General features: G+C 35.4%; 1 protein-coding gene across 7 annotated transcripts in view; it reads left to right on the top strand.

Annotated features, from left to right (window-relative positions):
• CACNA2D1 (calcium voltage-gated channel auxiliary subunit alpha2delta 1) overlaps window positions 1–24,449 on the top strand; it is a 524,891-nt gene that overhangs the window by 333,081 nt on the left and 167,361 nt on the right. For all 7 annotated transcript variants that reach the window (XM_005890243.3, XM_070369704.1, XM_070369702.1 and 4 more), the window contains exon 6: window positions 4,778–4,907. In XM_005890243.3, coding sequence (XP_005890305.2) covers window positions 4,778–4,907 — 130 coding nt within the window. The remainder of the gene's footprint in view (window positions 1–4,777; window positions 4,908–24,449) is intronic.

Below are 24,449 nucleotides of genomic sequence, written 5' to 3'. Positions count from 1 at the left end.
TCCCTTGGACAGAGGAGCCTAATGGGCTTCAGTCCTGGGGTCATAAAGAGTCGGACATGACTGAGCGACTAAGCACAAAACGTTATCATTGTAGTTTTCATCAGCAACCTCAGTATCAGATCAGATCAGATCAGTCGCACAGTCATGTCCCACTCTTTGCGACCCCATGAATCGCAGCACACTAGGCCTCCCTGTCCATCACCAACTCCCGGAGTTCACCCAGACTCACGTCCATCGAGTCAGTGATGCCATCCAGCCATCTCATCCTCTTTATATTTTATTTGAAAATGCCTATTTTTGCTTTTAAATTTTAATATGCAAGTTACTACAGTGTTCACTATCCCTTTTTGACAGTTGAGTTCAATGTTATGTTTCATATTTGTATTTATCTTTGAATCATTTCATCATATTTATAAAAGGTATGTATTTTTTGCTTTAATATCCCCTATGTGTTTTTAAACTTTTCCCCTGTGTTATTGTACAGTTTCAGTTGCTTACTGTTTTCCCTGCCACCAAAGTCAGGTTATTCCAGACTGTTTCTTCTTTTTATTTTATTTATCATAATTGTAGTAGAAGAACACATGGAGACTTAACAGTGCATCTAATTTTAAGAAATAGAATTATTCATTCAAGTTTCTTCTGACCACTAATGTTATTGTATCTTTTATATTAACTGTGAAACATTCTTTTCTTAATATATTGAGTAAATTGCCTCTGAGGAATCCATTTTATACTTTTTCCATAGAGTAAATCTAAGGAGTTAAAAATTTTAACTACTTGACGACCTGGAGAAATCTTCTGAATTTAGAAGAAAACTTTTATTTGTTCATCAGACATGATTAGCTGAACTCATCTTTTTTTTCTGGGGATAATATGCTATTCATTACTTTATAATTTTTTTTTGTTTTGTTTTCTTGTTGTTGGGATTCAATAGAGCATATGTACAAATATTATATCAAAATCCTTAGTATCATTTTAGTGTCATATATTCAGTGTCATCCAGTTCATATTTCCAGTTCAGTTCTATTCATTTACTCAGTGCATCTTTGACTCATAGCGTCCTCAAGGAGAAAAACAGCAGCTTAAACCAATTAACTCAGGAGACTGGATGGTGTTCATATTGCATCATAACTGAATTCATTGTTTACAGTTCAGCGTGACCTAACACCCTGACCAGAAAAATTATAACTGGCTGAAGGCTCAGCATCTTTTTCTCTCTATTCATTATTCATTAACTGGGCATGGGCAGCTGCAGCTGCCCTGATGAATCCCCACTGCTTATTGATGCAAGTGATTTACTGAAAGGGAGGCTTTCCTGTATATCAGTCAGAACTGGTAACCAGCCTTAATGCTTAGATTCCAGTGGTGAATAGTGGTTACAGAGCCAGTCTTATCTTTAATCCATAGAGCTGATAACAACATGTCAGCATAGAGCAGCCTTTTAGTCTTGGTCTCTCTATGAAAGTCTACTGTAAATATCATACATCTATGATTATTATTTTCATTAGGTGATAATATGCCTAGAGGCACATTATGTATCCAAAATTTTATTTGATAACAGTGACAAATTTCAAGAATCAAAAATATCTATATTGAGAAAGTGGCAAGGCCCTGTTGTAAATAATATCTACTAAGTAGTTGTAAAAAAGAAAAGGATGTATTTGGAGGTGGAAGTTTTAAAATATACACATATAGACATTGTAGAATTTTATATAAGTCTATAGTCTTTGGTTTTTGAAAAACTTGTTTTGGTACACAAGAACCCATTCATTTAACCCTTTCACTGCTGCTGCTGCTGCTAAGTCGCTTCCGTCATGTCTGACTCTGTGCGACCCCATAGACAGCAGCTCACCAGGCTCCCCCGTCCCTGGGATTCTCCAGGCAAGAACACTGGAGTGGGTTGCCATTTCTTTCTCCAGTGCATGAAAGTGAAAAGTGAAAGTGAAGTCGCTCAGTCGTGTCCCACTCTTCGCAACCCCATGCACTGCAGCCTACCAGGCCCCTCCGTCCCTGGGATTTTCCAGGCAAGAGTACCAAGCCTTTTCATGGTTTTCTATAAGTATGTGGTTTGTAATAGGTTTTATATGAAAAAAACAAACAATCAGCATCACATGAGCTTGAGAACACTGAGGGTAAATATTATTTTCTTTAGTGGAGCTTATCTCAGAGTTTTGATGTGCCAATGTGCTTTGTTATTTCCTTAATGGAAGAGCAGAAGAGTATTACTACCTCAACTTATTTTAAGTTGCAGCCAACCCTGATAGAATCTGCAGGGACTGTTTTCTTTTCAAATATCCTTTGACAAATATTACTGGCCATATTGCTACGTGCATGCGTCTGTTATTCAGTAATAATAAAACAGTGTTTCTGCCCTGTGGAGGGTAGAAAAATTGAGACATCCGTTAATATGCTTATTACTAGTCAATTCTAATTTTTTAATGAAAAAAATTGTGTGTCTAATTTAAAGTATTGATATTTTAAAGCAGTGAACTTGCAGTTTTAATGGGTATCACAATCACCTGGAGGGTTTGTTGAATTACTGAATTGCTGGTCCCCTTCCTGACATTGGGGCTTCCCTTGTAGCTCAGTCAGTAAGGAATCTGCCTGCAATGCAGGAGACCTGGGCTCGATCCCTGGGTTGGGAAGATCCCCTGGAGAAGGAAATGGCAACCCACTCCAGTATCTTTGCCTGGAAAATCTCATGGACAGAGGAGCCTTGTGGGCTGCAGTCCATGGGGTCGCAAAGAGTCAGGCACGATTGAGCGACTGACATTTTCCTGACATTTCTGATTGACTGGGCCTAGGGTGGAACCTCTGACTTGCATTCTAAAATGCTTCAGTGGTTGGTGATACTGCTTCTTCAAGGACTAAACTGTTAGAAGCCTCCGCTTTAAAATAAATATTGAGGCTTTTTACTAATTTAGAATGTTTGCAGTGGAGAAGCATAATGACATCATTTATTTGGTGAGACCTGCTTTACATTCATATTATTAATGGAAGTAGTTTATTTTAATTTTCCCTCCTCTTATTCAAGTCAATTGTGCCCATAGATAATCATAGAATAGAGGATGAATTTTAAATTATAAGAAAATTCATGACTGAATCCAGGACCAAGTCCCAGTTATTATTTTTATTCTTTCCTTTATTAACAGTTGGAATCATGGTAGATGTGTTAGGTTAAGTGTTTTGTTCTGTGGTGCTTCTTTGCCTTATCATTCTTTCTTTTTCTTATCCTTAACACTGCACACACCTAACCTTTGCTTTAGAAAATAATATGAGTTAGTAATTTCTGCATGTAGGCTTTTTGTCAAATTTTAGACTTTCAGCACTGCTGTTTCATTATTTTGTATATTCAGTTTGTTACTAGAGGGGCAATTATATCTTTGTTGCTTTCACATGGATTAAAGATAATGATCCGTCTTTAACTCCGCTTATCGATGACAAATTTTACAGTCCGAATGACATATACCCAGATGTGCACACATACACAGAGAGTCATATCTAACTAAACCACAGTTGCCAAATATAGTCCTTCTCCTTATTATAGAGAGTATATTTTCATGTCTTCTTCAACATTGTTTCATTTGAAAAATAATTTGGTCATGACCTGTTAAATTGATTTCATTACATAATAATGAGTTGGACTTGCAGCTTTAGAAATCATTGATTTTTTTAAAGCCCTTTTGCTAATATTTGTGTCTAAATAATCTTTCCCATGTTGCAACTTCCCTAGGGAAACAAGGAAGTGTGTATATGTGTGTGTGTGTGTTCTTGGGATACTAATGGGTTATCTGGTTGTCCAAATTCTCAGAGCCATCTAGAAAGCTGGACACTATCGCTTCTTTGTAAAGTTTGTTTTTGCCACATCCTGCCACCCTTATGAGACTGTCCACTTAAGTTCTTTCTCTTGTTTATCAGTTGTATTACTGCAGTGTGCTGTAAAATAGTCAAATGTTGTGGTCCTTTTTTCAGTTTTGTTTTGTGGAAATTTCCTTAGGAAAGTGGAATACATTTACAGATACGCATTTTGGATAAATGAGTGAGATTGTTAGTTACTTGCCAGAGGAGAAACTGAATTACCTTGCCAGGGTAATTTAATAATCAGAAACATAGTTCAAATAGGCAGAAAATTAATCTTCAACCTTAAACTCTGTGGGATTTTCTTGAATCAATATTGATTGAATCTTTGCTCCTACCTCAGGAGACAACTTGGTTGAAGTTAGGATTCAATTGTACTTAGAGTTACAATAGATCTCTTCTTTCTGAGCATTTGTACTTTCCTTTTTTAAAGCAAAAATTGATACACATGGAAAACATGCAAAAATCAAGGGAATATGACAAAATAATCCTTCATTGCTATTATTTTTTGTGTTCATGTGTAAGATTAGTTGTCAAACCAAGAAATTATATAAAGTTGTAGCATAAGTGGTGAATTTATTTCAAGGGGAAACTTTTAATTTGGTTGTATTCTATTCTTTAAGTGTACATTTTAATAAGTGCTGTGCATGGGAAAGCTCTGGTCCTCTCAGGATGTTCCTGGGTGACTCCAATGTTGAGGAAATTAGGAGAGAAGTTAGGTTATAATGTGAATCCTATCATGAAGATACAATGTGAATGTTAGTGGCTGAATGGAAATTTGTGGTGTCTGATATTACGTGGGAATATTTTAAAATATTCTTACAAGAATATGCATTTGGCAAATGAAGAAGTGAATGTGAAACTATCTGTGTTAGGATACATTGTAATATTCTCTTTATTGTCTGTCTTTTCTTTATAGCCAGAAAAGAATGATAGTGAACCAGGCAGCCAGAGGATAAAACCTGTTTTTATCGATGATGCTAATTTTGGGCGACAAATATCCTATCAGCACGCAGCCGTTCATATTCCCACTGACATCTATGAGGGCTGTAAGTAAAAGGATGTGAACAACTCTTGGAATACCATGTTTTTAATCTAGCTTATGTATCTTATTTTTGGAAAAAAAAAGGGAGCAAACTTGATGCTCTCATTTATATGTTATTTAAGAGTCTATGGTAAACTCTGATTTATGCAAAAGAAGAAACCTAATTTCCATGAGCAGTATATTGTCATCGGGCCTCACTATGTGAATAATTGCAGGAGAGCCTGTAGCCACGGAGGTGTCTTCCTCTTTTAACAAATAATTCTGCCTTTCCAGTTGGTATCAATAACTTCCAAGTAATACATGCATTTATAAAAAATTAAAACTATGTAGTATTAGTGCACACAAATATTTTTACAAGGACACCAAACTGGTAAAGAAAGAGCAATGTGCATTGTAGACCCTCCAGTTCTTAGCACAACTTACTGTGTTTTACCTGTCTCTCGCTCTCTGATCTGCCTTACCCTATGATGTAAAGATACCGCCCTCCTAGTTTACTGTGAACTCAAGGTAGAAAAGGGTTGGGTAAAGGAATAAATGATACCCTAAAGAAAAAGAAAAACTTCAAATTGAGTGAGAAGGCTTCACTGCAAGGAAGGGAGGGGAGTACGTTTTTAGGAAGATACAGGGAGGAATCTTATGGCAGTGATATTCCTTGGACAGCCTATGTGCTAATAAGGGCAGAGCCTGACAGTTCTAACTAGGAATTCTCCTAAGGGCAACATAATCGTATAGGAAGATGAGCTGTGACCCAGAAAGCAGAGTCTTTGCCCAATCACAACTCTGGTTTTACATGTTATCCTTTTCTAACCGGTTCCTACCCTTCCTGCTTGTACCCTGCCTTTCACATAAGTAAATGGTAAGGAGAAAGAACCACTTGAGATTTTTAAAAGTGTGTTTCTAATAGGCCCCTTAATTAAAGACACTGTAAAATGTATTGAGTGTCCAGAGTGTATACATAATTGCCTGGATTCTGGATGCAGACAGCCTAGGTTAAGTTAAATTTCAAACCTAAATTTTAACAGTATTTCATTGGGCAAATTTATTAACTTTCTGGGCAAGCATTTTTTGCACCTGTAAAGTGGGGATAAAATTACTAGCCCAAAAGTTCATTTGAGAATAAAGTAAGTTAATATACTTGAGTTTCCACAATAGTGCCAAAATCAAAGTAAACATTATATAAATGTTTGCTGTTATGACTAATTACAAATGAAGTTTATTTAGTAGTAGTGTTAGTCAATCAGTTGTGTCCAACTCTTTGCGATCCCACAGACTGTAACCCACCAGGCTCCTCTGTCCTTGGGATTCTCCAGGCAAGAATACTGGAGCGCATTGCCATTCTCGTCTCCAGAGGATTTTCCTGAACTGGGGATCAAACCCGGGTCTCCTGCATTGCAGGCAGATTCTTTCCTGTTGGAGCTACAGGGAAGACTAAAGTTTGTTTAGACGAAAGAATTAAGTACAGGACGAATACAAGAAATTAGCTTTTGTTTTTTGGATTCACTCTGAGATTGTTGCTTAAAAGGGAATTTTTAAGTGCATGCCTGACTAATCTCATAATATAAATCTCATCTTCTGTTTTATTTTATTCATTTGTTTTGTTTCACCTTTTTAATATTTTAAAAAGTACATGTTTTCATCATGTCATTTCTTTAAAAATATTAAACATATGATTTTGCTGTATGATAGGAACAATATGGTATATGTAAGTAGTTACATAATTTCATTTCTTTACAACTTAGCCATATTGATTCTAAGTCCTTTTAGAAATTACTAGGATCCAGGTTTGATTTTTATATTTTTTTGTTTTTACTTTGCTGCATTCTTTTTTTGAGAATATTTTTGATGTTTGCAATTAAATTTTATAACTTATGACAACAATTATCAGATAATACTGAGCTGTATGGTTGTGTTTCTCATTTTTTAAAAAATCATGTTTCATCCACTTTATTTCTATTAGAAATTGTTATCACCTGTTGATTTTTGGGTATGTCAGCAAGAAAAATATAATTTTAGAGTAATTATCTTATTACTCTAAAATTATATTTTTCTTTCGAATTCACTTTAGAAGAACAAACTGGTTGGATATAAAATTTCTGAGTCAAAGCATTTTTATGTTGACACTCTGTGGTCATCATGTCACTGTTGTCTGGTCTATATTAATATGTTGAACAAACATGAGGCCAGCTTGAGTGTTTTTAATTTGTTAGCAGACTTTCATGATCATGTTTCTGTTTTGTTGCCAATAGTGATTATCCAGATATTCTCAAACTTTCCATTAAATTCTCGAGGAAGGGTAACAGAACTTTGTCCAGGGAGAGAGAGATCCCCCTCTTCCCCAGTTCTTCTTGAGTTTTTTTTGGCTGGTCTAAAATTGACAGAAGACAGATGAATAGATTAATTTAAAATCAGTTTGCACGTATGAGTGGTGCTAGTGGTAAAGAATCTGCCTGCCAATGCAGGAGACACAGGGACACGAGTTTGATGCCTGAGTTGGGAAGATCACCTGGAGTGGGAAATGGGAAGCTGCTCCAGTATTCTTGCTGGAGAATCCCAGGCGCAGAGGAGCCTGGCAGGATATAGTCCATGGGGCTGCAGAGTCAGACACGACAGATCAGAGCAGACCAAATCATAAAAATGGTACCCTCACAGTGTCCAAAGCAGGCCAATTACATATCATTTTTAGACAAACAAACAAACAGTATGTGAAGAGATAAGACAAGGCAGCTTGTGCTTGGGGTAGCTGACTAACGAAGTAACAACATATGTTTGTACAGCTCGCTAAGCTTTGAATTCCTTACCTCTGCTGATAGGAGTGCATACCTTCATGTGGAAGATGTATTTCCTACTTTTAGAGGGTAAGAGAGAAATGGTTGTATTTTTTTATACTTTATTTTCCATTGGCTGTTTCTCACATAACTCTTAATTCAGAATAATCAATATGCTACTGAGGTATATTTTGGAGCAGCCTACTCTGGGCTACAGCAACCTCACACATTTTTAAAAAAAAATTTCTTTTTCTAAAAGCTGTGTTACCACAGTAGAAGAAATTTTAATATTGCATGCATGTTTAAAATAGAAAATAAAGGTCTCAAACAATAACAACTCCCGAAGCTAATCATGACTAAGTTTGGGGCATAGTCTTATAAAATATGTATTTAAATGCAAACACAAACTAATGAAATAATCCAAATGGAATTTTTCATATTGCTTTTCAACTTGCTTCCCCACCAACCTGTTCTGCTTGCCTTGCTTATAGTAGAGAGATTTGTTGTTGTTAAACTATTAAAAGGCTGAAAATAGAGAGGAGAAAGGTATCTCTTTAGGAGTAGGTTATCCAGGGAATAGAAAAGCAAAATAACTTTGATTAACTTTTCAATGAAGTGATATTGAATAAATAAGTGAAAAATGCATTTTTCGCTAGGTAATTAGAACCTAAAATCATTAGAACCTAATTTACCAGTCTAGTAAATTATACACCAGTAAATTATAGTGTCTCATTTTATTACTGCAACTTTGTTAAAAATTTTTGAAGAGGAAACTCAAGCTGAGTTTTTAATGAAAGTCCACATCACTGGTAAAAAATGGAGTCAAGTTTCATATAAATTCTAATTCTAAACTTTATACTTTACAGTACAGTAATAGATAAAATTTCTAATGTTTTCATTTGACTTAATTTTGACTCATATTACTTGTGAGCCAAGATCTAACTCCACAGGAGTTAGTAACATACTGATTTTGCATGAGAATCTTCATTTTCTTATTTCTTTTGCTCTTTTGTTTTTCATGAAGTCACATTCATTAATGTCTTCATCTATTTTATGCTGGAACAAACATAAAATTGACACATAAAGTAAATCCAAGTATCCTTTCTTCATATTGATGTCACATAATATACATATCTTCTTTTAAAATCCTATAGAAGAGTTTTGACTTTTTGTAAATGTTTCTCTTTCTAATTTAGAATAAACTGTTGGTGGATATTTACAAAGGATGATTTTAATAGTCTCAGAGGCTAAAAAGTATTACTTTGATTACTTTGAAAATCAGGAAGATAGAATATTGAAATAGATGTTTTCAGAAATTGTAAGAAATTTTGGTATATGAAATAATTTAAAAAAAGAAAATGAAGCTATGTCTTTGGATTGTGTATTTAGTCCTATTTATCTTGAAGAAATATTGGCTTCTCCTTTTTTGATGAAATCGCATCAGTAAGACTGACCTTGCCTGGCCTGCACTGCTTTAAAATTCATATCCGGTGTTATGAGCTATGTGAGTAAATGACATAGGAGTAAAATCAGAAATGTCAATAAGATCTTGAAAATTTAATAATTACTGGCATTTTTCATGCAGTTCATCAAAACATATCAGATGCACAGAATCATTCTAGATTCTGAATTTAATAAATGGAAAAGCATACTTTAATTGAAGGCTTAACTGAAGGGAACAGCCTCTTCTTTCATTCAAAGACAGTTTGTGTCTCTGAATTCTCGTAAGATATCTTGTGTTCTAATTTTCCAAAGGTGATTACTTTTGAAATTCCCTTGAATTCAATATGATTGCTTTTGCTCCATGATATATTTGAAGTTTTCAAACAGTGTATTTAATTAAAATATTGTCTGAAATCTTTTAGTTTTGAGGATTTTACTGGTTAATACTTTAATTTTAGAGGGCACCCAAACTACACTTAATTTTTTAATCATTTGTCTGTTTCAGTATAAAAAAAAAGTAGTAAACTCGATAGAAAGGGCTAAATATTCTGACAATTTGTTTTAATCACAGAGCTTTATTAATGTGTTAATTATTTTTGATTCAAATATAAGGAATGCTTTATAGAATATTTTGGTCATTTGTCATTAGAAATTTATGTTAATATTTATTTGCAGAATTATTATAGTTGTAAAAATTATACATTACTAAGAGAAATCAGTAGGGAACTCCAACTTATGTAACTTTCAGGTACTAGATACTTTTGTCCTTATACTACCTTTTGAGGTAAACTAGAAGGCAATGGCACCCCACTCCAGTACTCCTGCCTGGAAGATCCCATGGAGGAGCCTGGTAGGCTGCAGTCCATGGAGTTGCTGAGGGTCAGACACAACTGAGCGACTTCACTTTCACTTTTCACTTTCCTGCATTGGAGAAGGAAATGGCAACCCACTCCACTGTTCTTGCCTGGAGAATCCCAGGGACGGGGAAGCCTGGTGGGCTGCCGTCTATGGGGTCGCACAGAGTCGGACACGACTGAAGCGACTTAGCAGCAGCAGGCGATTTATAATTTCTATTTTAGAAATTTAAAAATGAACATACTTCTTTCACAGAGATACAATGATTTTGATCGAGGAAGACAGAATTTTCTGGAGTTATATTAATATCCTTGGAGGTCTCATATACTTTAACAAATATACTCTTTATAAATTAAATTATCTATAATCACTAATACTGGGTTCTCATTTATCTTTTCTTACATTGAGGTATAGTCTGTGTACAGTATTATATAAATTTCACATGTACACCATAGTGGTTCACAATTTTTTAAAGGTTATACTCCATTTATTGTTATAATAAAATATTGCCTATATTCCCTATGCTGTGCAATATATCCTGTAGCTTATTTATTTTATAAATATTAGTTTGTATCTCTTAACCCCCTACTCCTATCTTGCCTCTCTTAATGTTCATTTGTTTTGTCATAGAAAATATAACTACTGTATGTAAAATGATGTTAGTGTAAAAATTACAGAGGAGAAAGCTGCTAGGCTTTTGCTGATTGTGATAGTCTTTCATAAGCAACTAATCTATTTCAGGATATGTGCACTATTTAATTAGAGAATGCTTATAGTTTACTTTTGCTGTTTTAAAAATCTGTTTATAATGGAAATATAGCACTGAACAAACAGATTTAAAAAATCCTGTACTCAGGGAGTTTACATTGTGATGGAGATAGGGCATAAAATAAACAAACAGTTAAATAATGAAATATATTGTAACATAATAAAAGCTTGAGATAAAAATAAAATAAGGGAGGGTTATATGCAGTTCCTGGGCTTCCCTATTCCCTGGTAGGCCAACTGATTAAGAATCCGCCTGTAATATAGGAGACCCCGTTTTGATTCCTGAGTCAGAAAGTTCTCCCAGAGAAGGGATAGGCTACCCACTCCAGTATTCTTGGGCTTCCCTGGTGACCCAGACAGTTAAGAATCTGCCTGCAATGTGAGAGACCTGGATTTGATCCCTGGGTTGGGGAGATCCCCTGGAGGAGGGCATGGCAACCCACTCCAGTATTCTTGCCTAGAGAATCCCCATGGACAGAGAAGCCTGGTGGGCTACAGTCCGTGGTGGTGAGAAGACCTGGACATGACTGAGCAACTAAGCACAGCATAGCATAGGCAGTTCCTGGGTTAGGAGTTGGGGAGTTGATATTTAAAACATGGAGATAGGGAAGGCTTTGTGGATAAGATAACATAGCCTGTAGTTGGTGAGCATGAGAGTTGAAGTTCTCTAGATGTTGTTGCAGGCAGAGGGAAGAGAAAGCACCAAGATCTTGAGCCTGCTAGGTTCATAAAGAGCCTAAAGACCAGGGTGGGCATAGCTGAGGTAGCAGGTGGGAAGGAGCAGGTGTAGCAGCAGAGGCCTCATTGTATACAGCCTTGTGGATAATTGCAAAATACTTTGATTTTCATTTTGAGATTATTTTAGTCTGTTTGGACTGCTCTAACAAAATGCTGTAGACAGAGTGGCTTATATAATAGATATTTATTTTTATAGTTTTGGGCACTGGAAGTCCAAGATTAAGTTGCTGACAGGTTTGATTTCTGATGAGGTACAGAGAGCTTCCTGTTTTGTAGATGGCCCCCATCTTGCCGTGTGCTCACATGACTACTTCTTTGTGCACATGCAGAGTGAGTGAGATCTGATATTTTTTCCTCTTTTTATATGACAGCAATCTGATTATGAAGGTGAGACACTAATTCCACTACAAATGCTCTACCCTCATAACCTCATCTATGCCTAATTACCTCCCAGAGGCCCCACTTACTAATACTGTTGCATTGCATATTGGGTGTTCAACATACAGGTTTTGAAAAAACAGAGATTAAGTCCATAACAGAGAGGGAACTCTGAGGTGTTTTTTGGATGAGGAATTACACTTTCATAAAAAGGTAGATGCTGAATACTTGATTGAGAACAGACATAAAAGGCAAGAATTGAGGAGGAATGATGGGACCTTGGACCAAGGTTGCAGCTCAAAAAAGTATACCTATTAAAATATGTGGATTTTTATTTACAGGGCAGCAAAGGAGAAACGGACGTAAAGAATAGACTTACAGACTTGGGGAGAGGGGAAGAGAGGATGAGATGTATGGAAAGAGTAATATGGACATTTACACTGCCATATGTAAAGTAGATAGCCAGCAGGAATTTGCTGTAAGGCTCAGGAAACTCAAACAGGGGTTGTGTATCAACCTAGAGGGGTGGGATTGGGAGGGAGGTTCAAAAGGGAGGGGATATATGTATACCTATGGCTGATTCATGTTGAGGTTTGACAGAAAAGAACAAAATTCTGTAAAGCAATTATCCTTCAATTAAAAAATAAATTAATTTTAAAAAATTGTGTAAATCTAATATACTTTTGAGATATACATTTTTCCTTCTTATTTTATGTGATGGAGACATTCTATTCAATTAACTTAATTATCTCAAAATAGTGTGGCAAACAAATTTTATCCTCATAAATAAACATTATAAAAGCACTTTTAGTTGAGAACTAGTAAACTAAGATAAATTTCTTGAGATCTTTAAAGAGTAGTGAATTAATTCAAGTTCAGTAGAACATCAAAAGACCTTTTTTCTGTGTCTTTCTTCACAACTTTTACATTTTCTTTTTGAGATAAATAAATTCCATGCAAGTTAGTTTCCTCTTCATCATTCAGTGTTATAAGTTAGAAACAGGATAGTAATCCTACAGGAAAACAGAGGGAAAATATATAGACATATTTCATTTTACCTGTTTACATAAATCCTTACATATCCTTTCATTGGTGCAAACTGCTGAGCTTTGTTCAGGCTTGCCTGGTGTATTTCCTGTGATAGGCTTCTGGTTTGGGATTCACATCTCAGTACCGGCAAGTTTTGAACTTCGTAACTGTTGATGTATAGGTATGTGCATGGTAGTGTTTTAGCTGCTGTTTCTGTAAAAACAAATAATCTTGAATTAATGCATAATCTATTTCTTTGAAGTAAAATGTTAATAGGGTTGTTCCACTTCCAGAATCTTGATTGGAATAACATATGTGTTCCTGTTAAACATCTTATGACTTTTACAATTGCTTTTGAGGCAAATATAACATTAAAATGCTTATTTTTCTTACTAAAATAAGTATATGATGATTTTATGAAATACAAACTAGTGTAAAGGAAAATATGTAAAATTACACTGATACAGATACTGTATGTCTCTGTATATGTTCATTAAATATACTAGTAGCAAATATATAATTACTAAGCAAATATACTGAAACACTACAAAATTTATACCTGACCTATTGCCTACTAAGCAAATATACTGAAACCCTACAAAGTTTAAACCTGACCTTTTACCTTATCAGAAAGTATTTTTATATATTTAATAATTTTTATCATGAGATATAGATAAATCTCTGTATTTCTCATTATCACCTTAAGATAAAACAAGAACTTATATTAAAAGGACAAAACTATTGATAAATTTTCTTGATATTACAGGTTAGTACCAAATTAGATTATACCTTCAATGAATTAGTTCCTTTCTAATTCCAATTTGTCAATGACACTATTATCTTTTAATTAATGTTTTAGAGATTATGTAGAATATTGATAGTATATTGGAATAGTTTACTGCCTTTTTTTTTCAGCATTGTCATATGTTTGTTCTTCAACACTAGGTTCCATTGCTATGTAAAATAAAATGCTAGGGCACTATGAAGTGTAGCAGCAGTTTGTCTGAGGGATGGTAACAAACATGTTTAGAAATTACCCTGATTTTCCCACATGCTAGATCTTTCACAACATATATTGTAAAGTTTTCACTTTTACCTGATTAGCCTGAATTTAGTGACTGTGCTTAATTGAACTTTGTTTGATAAGTATATACATTTAAAATTTCAAGTAGCAAAATGTGTTTAAGTGTACTTTAGCAATAAAATCACAAGCTTTAAAAAAAGATTGTCAAGGCTGTTGGAAAATGAGAGAAAATATGAAAAGTAAGAAGTATAACTCCAGAAAGTGGAGATTAAAACCATGAAAGGGCATTAGGGGCAACTTTACAGTAAAGTGCTATAATCTGTAAGAAGAGTGGATGATTTATTATAAAATAAAGTTAGATCAACTCAATAATATGTCAGTAATCATAAAATAAATTGGAAACATTCAAGTTTATGGCCAAAGAAAGTACTTCCTGTTGAGTCATTTCTATAAAATTTTCAAATAAATACTTTCAAGTTTTGAATGTTTTTCTAGAAATGTGAAAAGTTAATTAACTCATTGCTTCATTATAAAAAAAAGATGTAGCAGAAAAAAATAAAAAATTGTAAGCCAGTTTTACTTTATGAATAATAATGAAAAATTCAATGAAAAGATTTCCAAGCAAAGTAGCAATGAAAGAATAATGCCTGGAAACAAAACAACTGACTCGATAATTGAGTATTTTAGATGTCTAATAATGCTTTTATATTCTGTATCAATTGATGCAAATTAAGCATTTACCTTTTTTTTTCAGTTTGAAATAGAATTGGCATATAGAACTATATAATTTTAAGGTATAAAATATAATTTGACTTACATATATCATGAAATGGTTGGCACAGTAGATTTAGTGAACATCTCATATAATTTAGTATTCAAGAAATGGAAAAAATTTACATTCATTTTTAACTGAAGTCATTTTAATTAAAATCTTATCAAAATACTCCTACCAATGATAAAAACTGCTCTGATGATTAAGGAGAGCTGAGAAATTCCCACTACTTCTATACAGGTTTGTTTTTAGAGTATTTGTTGTCCTTGTTTTTATTTATTACAAATATGATTTTGGTTTAATATACAATTATATGAATTGTTTTGTGCTAATTTTTTTCAGCAGATAATTACCAAAAACAAAGTTTTTGAAATTCTGGGGGATACATCATTCCATGCTATAGAGTTGTGTGTTTAAAGACTAAAAAATACCAATACAATATTGTAAAGTAATTAGCCTCTAATTAAAATAAATAAATTTAAATAAAATAAAGACTAAAAAAGTGAATGACTTTAACATATTATCATGGTTATCATATTAACAAAGTAGCTTTTCTTTTTTCTTTAAAAATGCTATTTAAATCATAAAGCCATGATCCTAAGCCATGAAAGCAGAAATCTGGTAAAGGCTAAAAAAAGGACACTTTTAAGAAGTACCATTTATTCTCTAACAAAATATCATCTTGTGTGTGTGTGTGTCTGTGTGTGTGTGTTTAAGGTTTAGCTTAATTAACTAGCATCACTCCTCATTAAGAGCATAGCAATGAAATAATAGAAACGTGAGAAGACATGAGGTACTAATACAATTTTAGGATAGGATAATTTGATCATGCCTAAAAGTATGAGACAAAGAGAGGAAATTCCACTTCTAAGGGAAAGTTTGCACTTCATTTCATTGTTTTTCTCTAATGATGTTTCTATAATACATTCATCTTATAAATGCAATATAGTATTCATTTTCTGATAAGAAAATGTTGACCAAAAGTAAACCCAAATGCCAAAGAATATATAATCTTCTGATCTTACAAGATAGATACTAGCCCTTTAATTCATTCAGACTTATAGAATAACAGACCAATTAGCAATAACAGTTTCATGGATCTTGTAAATTGCTATGGACTGAATTGTGTCCCACATGGATTCACATGTTGGAGTCCTAACCCTCAGAGGTGACTGACTATATTTGGATAGGGTCTTTAGGGGGCAGTCAAGGATAAACGAGGTCATTAGGATGGGGCCCTAATCTGGTAGGATTGGTGGTTTTATAAGAAGAGGCATTCCTGCACAGGAAGGGCCATGTGAGGAGACAACCGGAAAGGCAGCAGTCTGCAGGCCTGAAAGAGAGTTCTCACCAGGAACCAAATTGGCACTCACCCTGATCTTGGACTCGTCAGCCTCTAGAACTCAGAGAAAATACCTAGTCTGTGTTATTTTATTATGGCAACCCAAGCTGGCTAAGACACAGTTTTGTTTCCAGGGAAAAATTGAAATAGGCTTAAACTCGTTTATATATATATATATATATATATATATATATATATTATAAAAATAACAGTATTGGAGAAGTCTCTTGAGAGTCCCTTGGACTGCAAGGAGATCCAGCCAGTCAATCCTAAAGGAAATCAGTCCTGAATATTCATTGCAAGGACTGATGCTGAAGCTGAAACTCCAATACTTTGGCCAACTGATATGAAGAACCAACTCATTGGAAAAGACCCTGATGCTGGGAAAGATTGAAGGCAGGAGAAGAAGAGGATGACAGAGGATGAGATGGTTGGATGGCATCACCGATGTGATGGACATGAGTTTGAGTAAGCTCTGGGAGCTGGTGATGGACAGGGAAGCCTGGCATGCTGCAGTCCATGGGGTCGCAAAGTGTTAGACACGACTGAGTGACTAAACTGAACTGATATATAATGAGCTGAAAATTTAAGTTGGTTATGTCATACTTCTAAACATACATCAGAGTGTAAAGTATTTGCCTGTTTAAATTTGAATTTGCAAAACTATTTTTGGCATTTTAATTTGGAATCTTATTTTCTGTACTTCCCCTTTGAAGTAGTTGTGCTGTGGAAATCAGTTTATGCTTGCCAACTCAGTAGATGAATAGACTTACCTATTTATTGGAGAGACAGTTAATTTGTAATTCTAGGTATATATAGCAGTAATAATTAGATTGTTTTCTTGGAACATTCCCTAAGTTATAATTCCCTAAATTTATAGATCCATAGGCTGTGCAGATATAGAGCCTAAAATTTATAGTTACTGAAGTGTGGTTTTGTTTTGTTATTTTTTAAGAGAGGGCAAAAGAATATTGTAACAACTTGACTGACTGTCCATTCATTTGATCATGTATCCTGTGTCCAAAATGGTGCCAGAGTCACTCTGACAAGTTTTTTCTTGTCTGTGCAGTAAACATTCTCCTGTGTACATTACAAGGTGATTATAATACTCTCCCCTGGTTGAATCTGTGAAGCATTCTAGTCTCTTATTTGAAATTTGAAGGATATTTTAAACCACAATTATATTTAAGATCTATTAAAAAAACCTAGATCTTATTGAAAATAAAGTGGTACATTAGTTAGCCCTTGTGATAGCTTCTACTGCAAGATCGACTCAGTTCTTGTATATAAACATCTATCATGGTGATTGTATCCATCTTCTGTATCATGTATTGACACTGTTCATTCAACCATGCCATGTTTTCTCAATTCTGTTATAGGTAATGAAATTATAACAGGATTCTTAATTGGGGTAATGATTTGCTGGCCAAACAAATTTGGGAAATGTTATATAGCTTCCTCTTTGGAGATTCCTAGTACTTATTAACCTTTAAAAGTGCAGAGAAATTATGCTAGAAATAAATAAAATTTGTCATTTTACTGATAATTTTTCATATTTCTATTACTGTGTAACATTAACATACTATAAGCTAGAAATAAAATTTAATTCATTTTACTGATAATTTGTCATAATAATATTTCTATTATTTCAAGATAATATTTCTATCACTGTGTAACAGTAACATACTATAAGCATATATTTCATTTAATTCAAATAAAAACACTACCCAAAAATTTTTATATTATTGGCAAGTGCCACAATACTTTTGATAAAATTTACAACTCATTTTGTTTTCTCCTTGAGTCACCTTGTCCAACTGTGCCAGGCAGTTTCTTGTAAAGATTTAACTTTATTTTGTTAGACTCAAACTTTTTCAGTAAATGACTAGATAAAGATGACTTTCCTGGTAACAGATAATAAGATGGTCTCAGTTACTTTTAGATATAAGTACAGTATATAAAAAGCAAAAACACAACCTTAGTTCCAAGTTTGATGTATTATTAACCCCTACTGCTCTAGCACCCTGCACCGTAGGTTAGGGCTAATGGAAGCCGACAGTGGAAAAGAGGCGGAAGGGATGGGGTACTTCCTAGCTGAATGTATTTTGCCTCCACCAGGTGGAAGTGCTAAGGTAAAGGGAGGGCAGAGAATGGTTGGTATCTGGCTGGCTGACTTTGGCAAGGCTAGGTAGATGTAGTTATGTGGTAAATAATTTAAACTAACTTTTTCTCTTAGGGAGAGATTGTATGGGTTATTTAGAAATTTCTTATGTGGGCATCCTCTCCGTAGTTCCTTTGAACCAGCAGACACATATCTCTATATCATGTGAAGATGTTCTGCTACTGTTTTCTGTGGCTTTGGGTGTCATTTTGGATTTGTCTCCTCAGTACTATAAGATAATAGTGCATTCTTCATGCTGCAAGGCAGCCTTAGCAGATGTTACCCAATCAGCCAAAATTTGGACATAAAATGTTGCATCATTCTTAATGTTTTACAGTATGTTTTTTACTATTTTTCTTTGCAAAATTTCTCCTATATTGTTGCATATTTGGATAAATATTTAAGGAAGGGCCACTGGAAAGTCTTTTATTCCTAGGAACCTCATGAAGATTGTTTGGTGAGTCCAGAAAAGTTTTTCAAGAATCTCTGTCAACAACGAAGTTACTCTTGGTATTGCATCAGTGTTTTTTATCTAATAATATTAATGTACATGTGTAAGTCACTTAGGTACCAGCCTTCCGTAACTCACTAAAGAAAAATCGCAGATCTTTCTGTAACTTCTTGGAACTGAAATATATTTCTCAGTGTTGTTGCTAAGGAAGGGGGCCTTCAGATATTGTATAATATGATTATTAAACTTCCTTAATTTCTATTCATTTTTCATATTTTATCAGAAGTTGTGAAAATTTTTTTCTGTTAATTTTTAAAAATCTGTTATTGAACATGGATATTCAGGGATTTGTTAAAGGTCAAATTATTGCTGTTTTTTAAAAAGTTTAGAGGAGAATACAAATAAAAATCCATTGTCTCATTGTTTATAAAAAGATATTAAAAAGGGAACATGGAAGACATCAAAAAGGACATGTGCACAATTCAGAATCTCTATAAATTGATAGCTGGAGATGAGACGTGTACTTGGCTAGCTTTTTATGATGGCTATAACAAGTGACAGGCCATTCAAAGGCTGAAGAAGAAAGATAATGAAATATTAAATTAGAACAGCTTCCAAAACAGACTGACAGTACTGTTCGCAGCAAATTAAAAAGGGATTGACAACTGAAGAGAAAATAGAGGTCTGGAATTTGAGATGAGAATTTTTTAATCATCTGGCATTTTGCTTCATGGATAAGATCTTACTCAGATTTCTCCCTAGAGATAAAGAGGCATTTAAAAGATATTTCTAAAATCCAATTATTCAAAGAGAAAGATTCTAAATGGGTTTAAAGATTTCAAAGCTATTTTGTCACAAGATACAAGATCAGGTTTTTAAAGTATGGAGCTATGAGTTATGCTTGCATTGAGATGGAATTTAGTCAGTATTTTTGTAATTAGAGCAAATCAAGTCATATACAATTTTACCCTAATGAATAATACATGACAAAAAATACTGCAGTCCTTTCTGGTTATTTCAGTCTTACATAAAAATCGTTTTGTTTTTAATTGTTTCTTGCAAATCATAGCAACTAGAAGCTGTGAGGCAGTTCATGGTGGGGCCTTTTTTTATCTTACATTCATCCAGACTAGAACATGACTGAGGAAATGGCTCATTACTATCCTGCCAGGTCTGTGAAGACCAGTTGTGGTTTCTGTACTTTCTGTACTTTGTTATATGATTGTTGGTAGTCACTACCCAGTATATAAAAAATACATCAACGTTATTATTAGGTGCAGAGTATAAGTCCCCAGGAGAATTGGCAAAAGACTTTATTTTTGAAAGAAATGAATGTATAAGGATGGTCTCTTTCAAACTGAAAATGACTTCTTTATTTGTTCTTCATCTGTTTTAAGCCGCAGAGTTTCTTTGACTCAGAAAAACATACTTATTTCAGAATAATGTAATTCTTTTATCCTCTTCAGCTATCAGTGTTGATATTTCAGTGAATATTTAGATAAACAGCTTTTTAGCAGTACATGACAAAGTTGCTGTTTGTCAAACTAATCTAATATATATCTTACTTACCTCAAAGGACTGTTACGAAAATTTTAAAAACGTGTAAAATGACTAGAACACTCCTTGATGAATCTTAAACTAAAATCTATCTCATATATCAGCAGGTTTTATTTTCCTGAGAAACTGTATTCAGTCCAGTTCAGTTGCTCAGTTGTGTCCGACTCATTGCTAACTTCAGCATCAGTCCTTCCAATGACTATTCAGAACTAAATTCCTTTAGGATTGACTGGTTTGATCTCCTTGCAGTCTTTTAAAATAAATCACTTTTATCTAAGTCTAAAGAGAATATTGTCATCTACTAGAAGTTCTTAATATAGAACTGAAAACATGTACACATTTTTTCATTAATTGAGTTAAGCAAGATGAATGTTTTAATAAATATTGATAAATTATGGAATTTTTAAAATGCATTTTAAGTAATTCAGAAATATTTGATAATGATTAGTTTCTTTCATAGTTCTTTGTTCAGATATGGTTCTATGTTCTTTGTATGGTTCTATGATCTTTGTTCCCTACTTTCTTCAATTTAAGTCTAAATTTGGCAATAAGGAGTTCATGATCTGAGCCACAGTCAGCTCCTGGTCTTGTTTTTGCTGACTGTATAGAGCTTCTCCATCTTTGGGTGCAAAGAATATAATCAGTATGATTTCAGTGTTGACCATCTGGTGATGTCCACGTGTAGAGTCTTCTCTTGTGTTGTTGGAAGAGGGTGTTTGCTATCACCAGTGTGTTCTCTTGGCAAAACTCTATTAGTCTTTGCCCTGCTTCATTCCGTATTCCAAGGCCAAATTTGCCTGTTACTCCAGGTGTTTCTTGACTTCCTACTTTTGCATTCCAGCCCACTATAATGAAAAGGACATCTTTTTTGGGTGTTAGTTCTAAAAGGTCTTGTAGGTCTTCATAGAACCGTTCAACTTCAGCTTCTTCAGCATTATTGGTTGAGGCATAGGCTTGGATTACCATGATATTGAATGGTTTGCCTTTGAAACGAACAGAGATTAGTCTGTCGTTTTTGAGATTGCATCCAAGTACTGCATTTTGGACTCTTTTGTTGACCATGATGGCTATTCCATTTCTTCTGAGGGATTCCTGCCCACAGTAGTAGATATAATGGTCATCTGAGTTAAATTCACCCATTCCAGTCCATTTTAGTTCGCTGATTGCTAGAATGTCGACGTTCACTCTTGCCATCTCCTGTTTGATCACTTCCAATTTGCCTTGATTCATGGACCTAACATTCCAGGTTCCTATGCAATATTGCTCTTTGCAGCATCGGACCTTGCTTCTATCACCAGTCACATCCACAACTGGGTATTGTTTTTGCTTTGGCTCCATCCCTTCATTCTTTCTAGAGTTATTTCTCCACTGATCTCCAGTAGCATATTGGGCCCCTACTGACCTGGGGAGTTCCTCTTTCAGTATCCTATCATTTTGCCTTTTCATACTGTTCATGGGGTTCTCAAGGCAAGAATACTGAAGTGGTTTTCCATTCCCTTCTCCAGTGGACCACATTCTGTAAGACCTCTCACCATGACTCGCCACCTATCTTGGGTGGCCCCACAGGGCATGGCTTAGTTTCATTGGGTTAGACAAGGCTGTGGTCCTAGTGTGATTAGATTGACTAGTTATCTGTGATTATGGTTTCAGTGTGTCTGCCCTCTGATGCCCTCTCACAACACCTACTGTCTTACTTGGGTTTCTCTTACTTTGGATGTGGGGTATCTCTTCACGCCTGCTCCAGCAAAGTGCAGCTGCTGCTCCTTACCTTGGACAAGGGGTATGTCCACAGGGCCTTCCCTCCTGACCTTGAATGTGGAGTAGCTCCTCTTGGCCCTCCTGCGCCCTCACAGCTGCAGCTCCTTGGACATGGGGTAGCTTGTCTCAGCCGCCGCCCCTGACTTCAGATGTGGGGGTAGCTTGTCTTGGCCGCCGCCCCTGACCTCGGACATGGGGTAGCTCCTCTCTTAAATTGAAGAAAGTAGGGAAAACCACTAGACCATTCAGGTATGACCTAAATCAAATCCTTATGATCATACAGTGGAAGTGAGAAATAGATTTAAGGGACTATATCTGATAGACAGAGTGCCTGATGAACTATGGACGGAGATTCGTGACATTGTACAGGAGACAGGGATCCAGACCATCCCCATGGAAAAGAAATGCAAAAAAGCAAAATGGCTGTCTGGGAAGGCCTTACAAATAGCTGTGAAAAGAAAAGAAGCGAAAAGCAAAGGAGAAAAGGAAAGATATAAGCATCTGAATGCAGAGTTCCAAAGAATAGCAAGAAGAGATAAGAAAGCCTTCTTCAGTGATCAGTGCAAAGAAATAAGGAAAATAACAGAATGGGAAAGACTAGAGATCTCTTCAAGAAAATCAGAGATACCAAGGGAACATTTCATGCAAAGATGGGCTCGATAAAGGACAGAAATGGAATGGACCTAACAGAAGCAGAAGATCTTAAGAACAGGTGGCAGGAATACACAGAAGAATTGTACAAAAAAGATCTTCACGACCCAGATAATCATGATGGTGTGATCACTGACCTAGAGCCAGACATCCTGGAATGTGAAGTCAAGTGGGCCTTAGAAAGCATCACTACGAACAAAGCTAGTGGAGTTGATGGCATTCCAGTGGAGCTGTTCCAAATCCTGAAAGATGATGCTGTGAAAGTGCTGCACTCAATATGCCAGCAAATTTGGAAAACTCAGCAGTGACCACAGGACTGGAAAAGGTCAGTTTTCTTTCCAATCCCAAAGAAAAGCAATGCCAAAGAATGCTCACACCACTGCACAATTGCACTCATCTCACACGCTAGTAAAGTAATGCTCAAAATTATCCAAGCCAGGCTTCAGCAATACGTGAACCGTGAACTTCCAGATGTTCAAGCTGGTTTTAGAAAAGGCAGAGGAACCAGAGATCAGATTGCCAATATCCGCTGGATCATCGAAAAAGCAAGAGAGTTCCAGAAAAACATCTACTTCTGCTTTATTGACTATGCCAAAGCCTTTGACTGTGTGGATCGCAATAAACTGGAAAATTCTGAAAGAGATGAGAATACCAGACCACCTGATCTGCCTCTTGAGAAATTTGTATGCAGGTCAGGAAGCAACAGTTAGAACTGGACATGGAACAACAGACTGGTTCCAAATAGGAAAAGGAGTACGTCAAGGCTGTATATTGTCACCCTGCTTATTTAACTTCTATGCAGAGTACATCATGAGAAATGCTGGGCTGGAAGAAGCACAAGCTGGAATCAAGATTTCCAGGAGAAATATCAATAAGCTCAGATATGCAGATGACACCACCCTTAAGGCAGAAAGTGAAGAAGAACTAAATAGCCTCTTGATGAAGGAGAAAGAGAGTGAAATAGTTGGCCTAAAGCTCAACATTCAGAAAACTAAGATCATGGCATCTGGTCCCATCACTTCATGGCAAAGAGATGGCGAAACAGTGGAAACAGTGTCAGACTTTATTTTGGGGGGCTCCAAAATCACTGCAGATGGTGATTGCAGCCATGAAATAAAAAGATGCTTGCTCCTTGGAAAGAAAGTTATGACCCGCCTAGCCAGCATATTAAAAAGCAGAGACATTACTTTGCCAACATAGGTCACCTAGTCAAGGCTATGGTTTTTCCCATAGTCATGTGTGGATGTGAGAGTTGGACTGTGGAGAAAGCTGAGCACCGAAGAATTGATGCTTTTGAACTGTGGTGTTGGAGAAGACTCTTGAGAGTCCCTTGGACTGCAAGGAGATCTAACCAGTCCATTCTAAAGCAGATCAGTCTTGGGTGTTCATTGGAGGGACTGATGCTAAAGCTGAAACTCCAGTACTTTGGCAACCTCAAGTGAAGAGTTGACTCGTTGAAAAAGACCCTGATGCTGGGAGGGATTCGGGCAGGAGAAGGGGACGACTGAGGATGAGATGGCTGGATGGCATCACTGACTCTATGGACATGAGTTAAGTAAAGTCCGGAAGTTGGTGATGGACAGGGAGGCCTGGCGTGCTGTGATTGATGAGGTCGCAAAGAATCCGACAGGGCTGAGTGACTGAACTGAACTGAACTGACATTCTTTGTTCAGATATAGTTCTATATTCAGTTTTTTGTTATGGTATCATAATAAGTAGCTTGTGAATGAGGTTTTTTTGATAATTTTGAGATGTGTTTTAATATTTTAATGAATAAATTTTGAATCTGAATATTTGTATATGAAAGCATGTTTACTTTGAGGATCATTAAGTTACTAATTTATAGTCTCCTTT

Source organism: Bos mutus, chromosome 4, assembly GCF_027580195.1.
Source record: "Bos mutus isolate GX-2022 chromosome 4, NWIPB_WYAK_1.1, whole genome shotgun sequence".
Classification (NCBI taxonomy): Eukaryota; Metazoa; Chordata; class Mammalia; order Artiodactyla; family Bovidae; genus Bos; species Bos mutus.
This window is presented reverse-complemented; position numbering and strand designations above follow the sequence as displayed.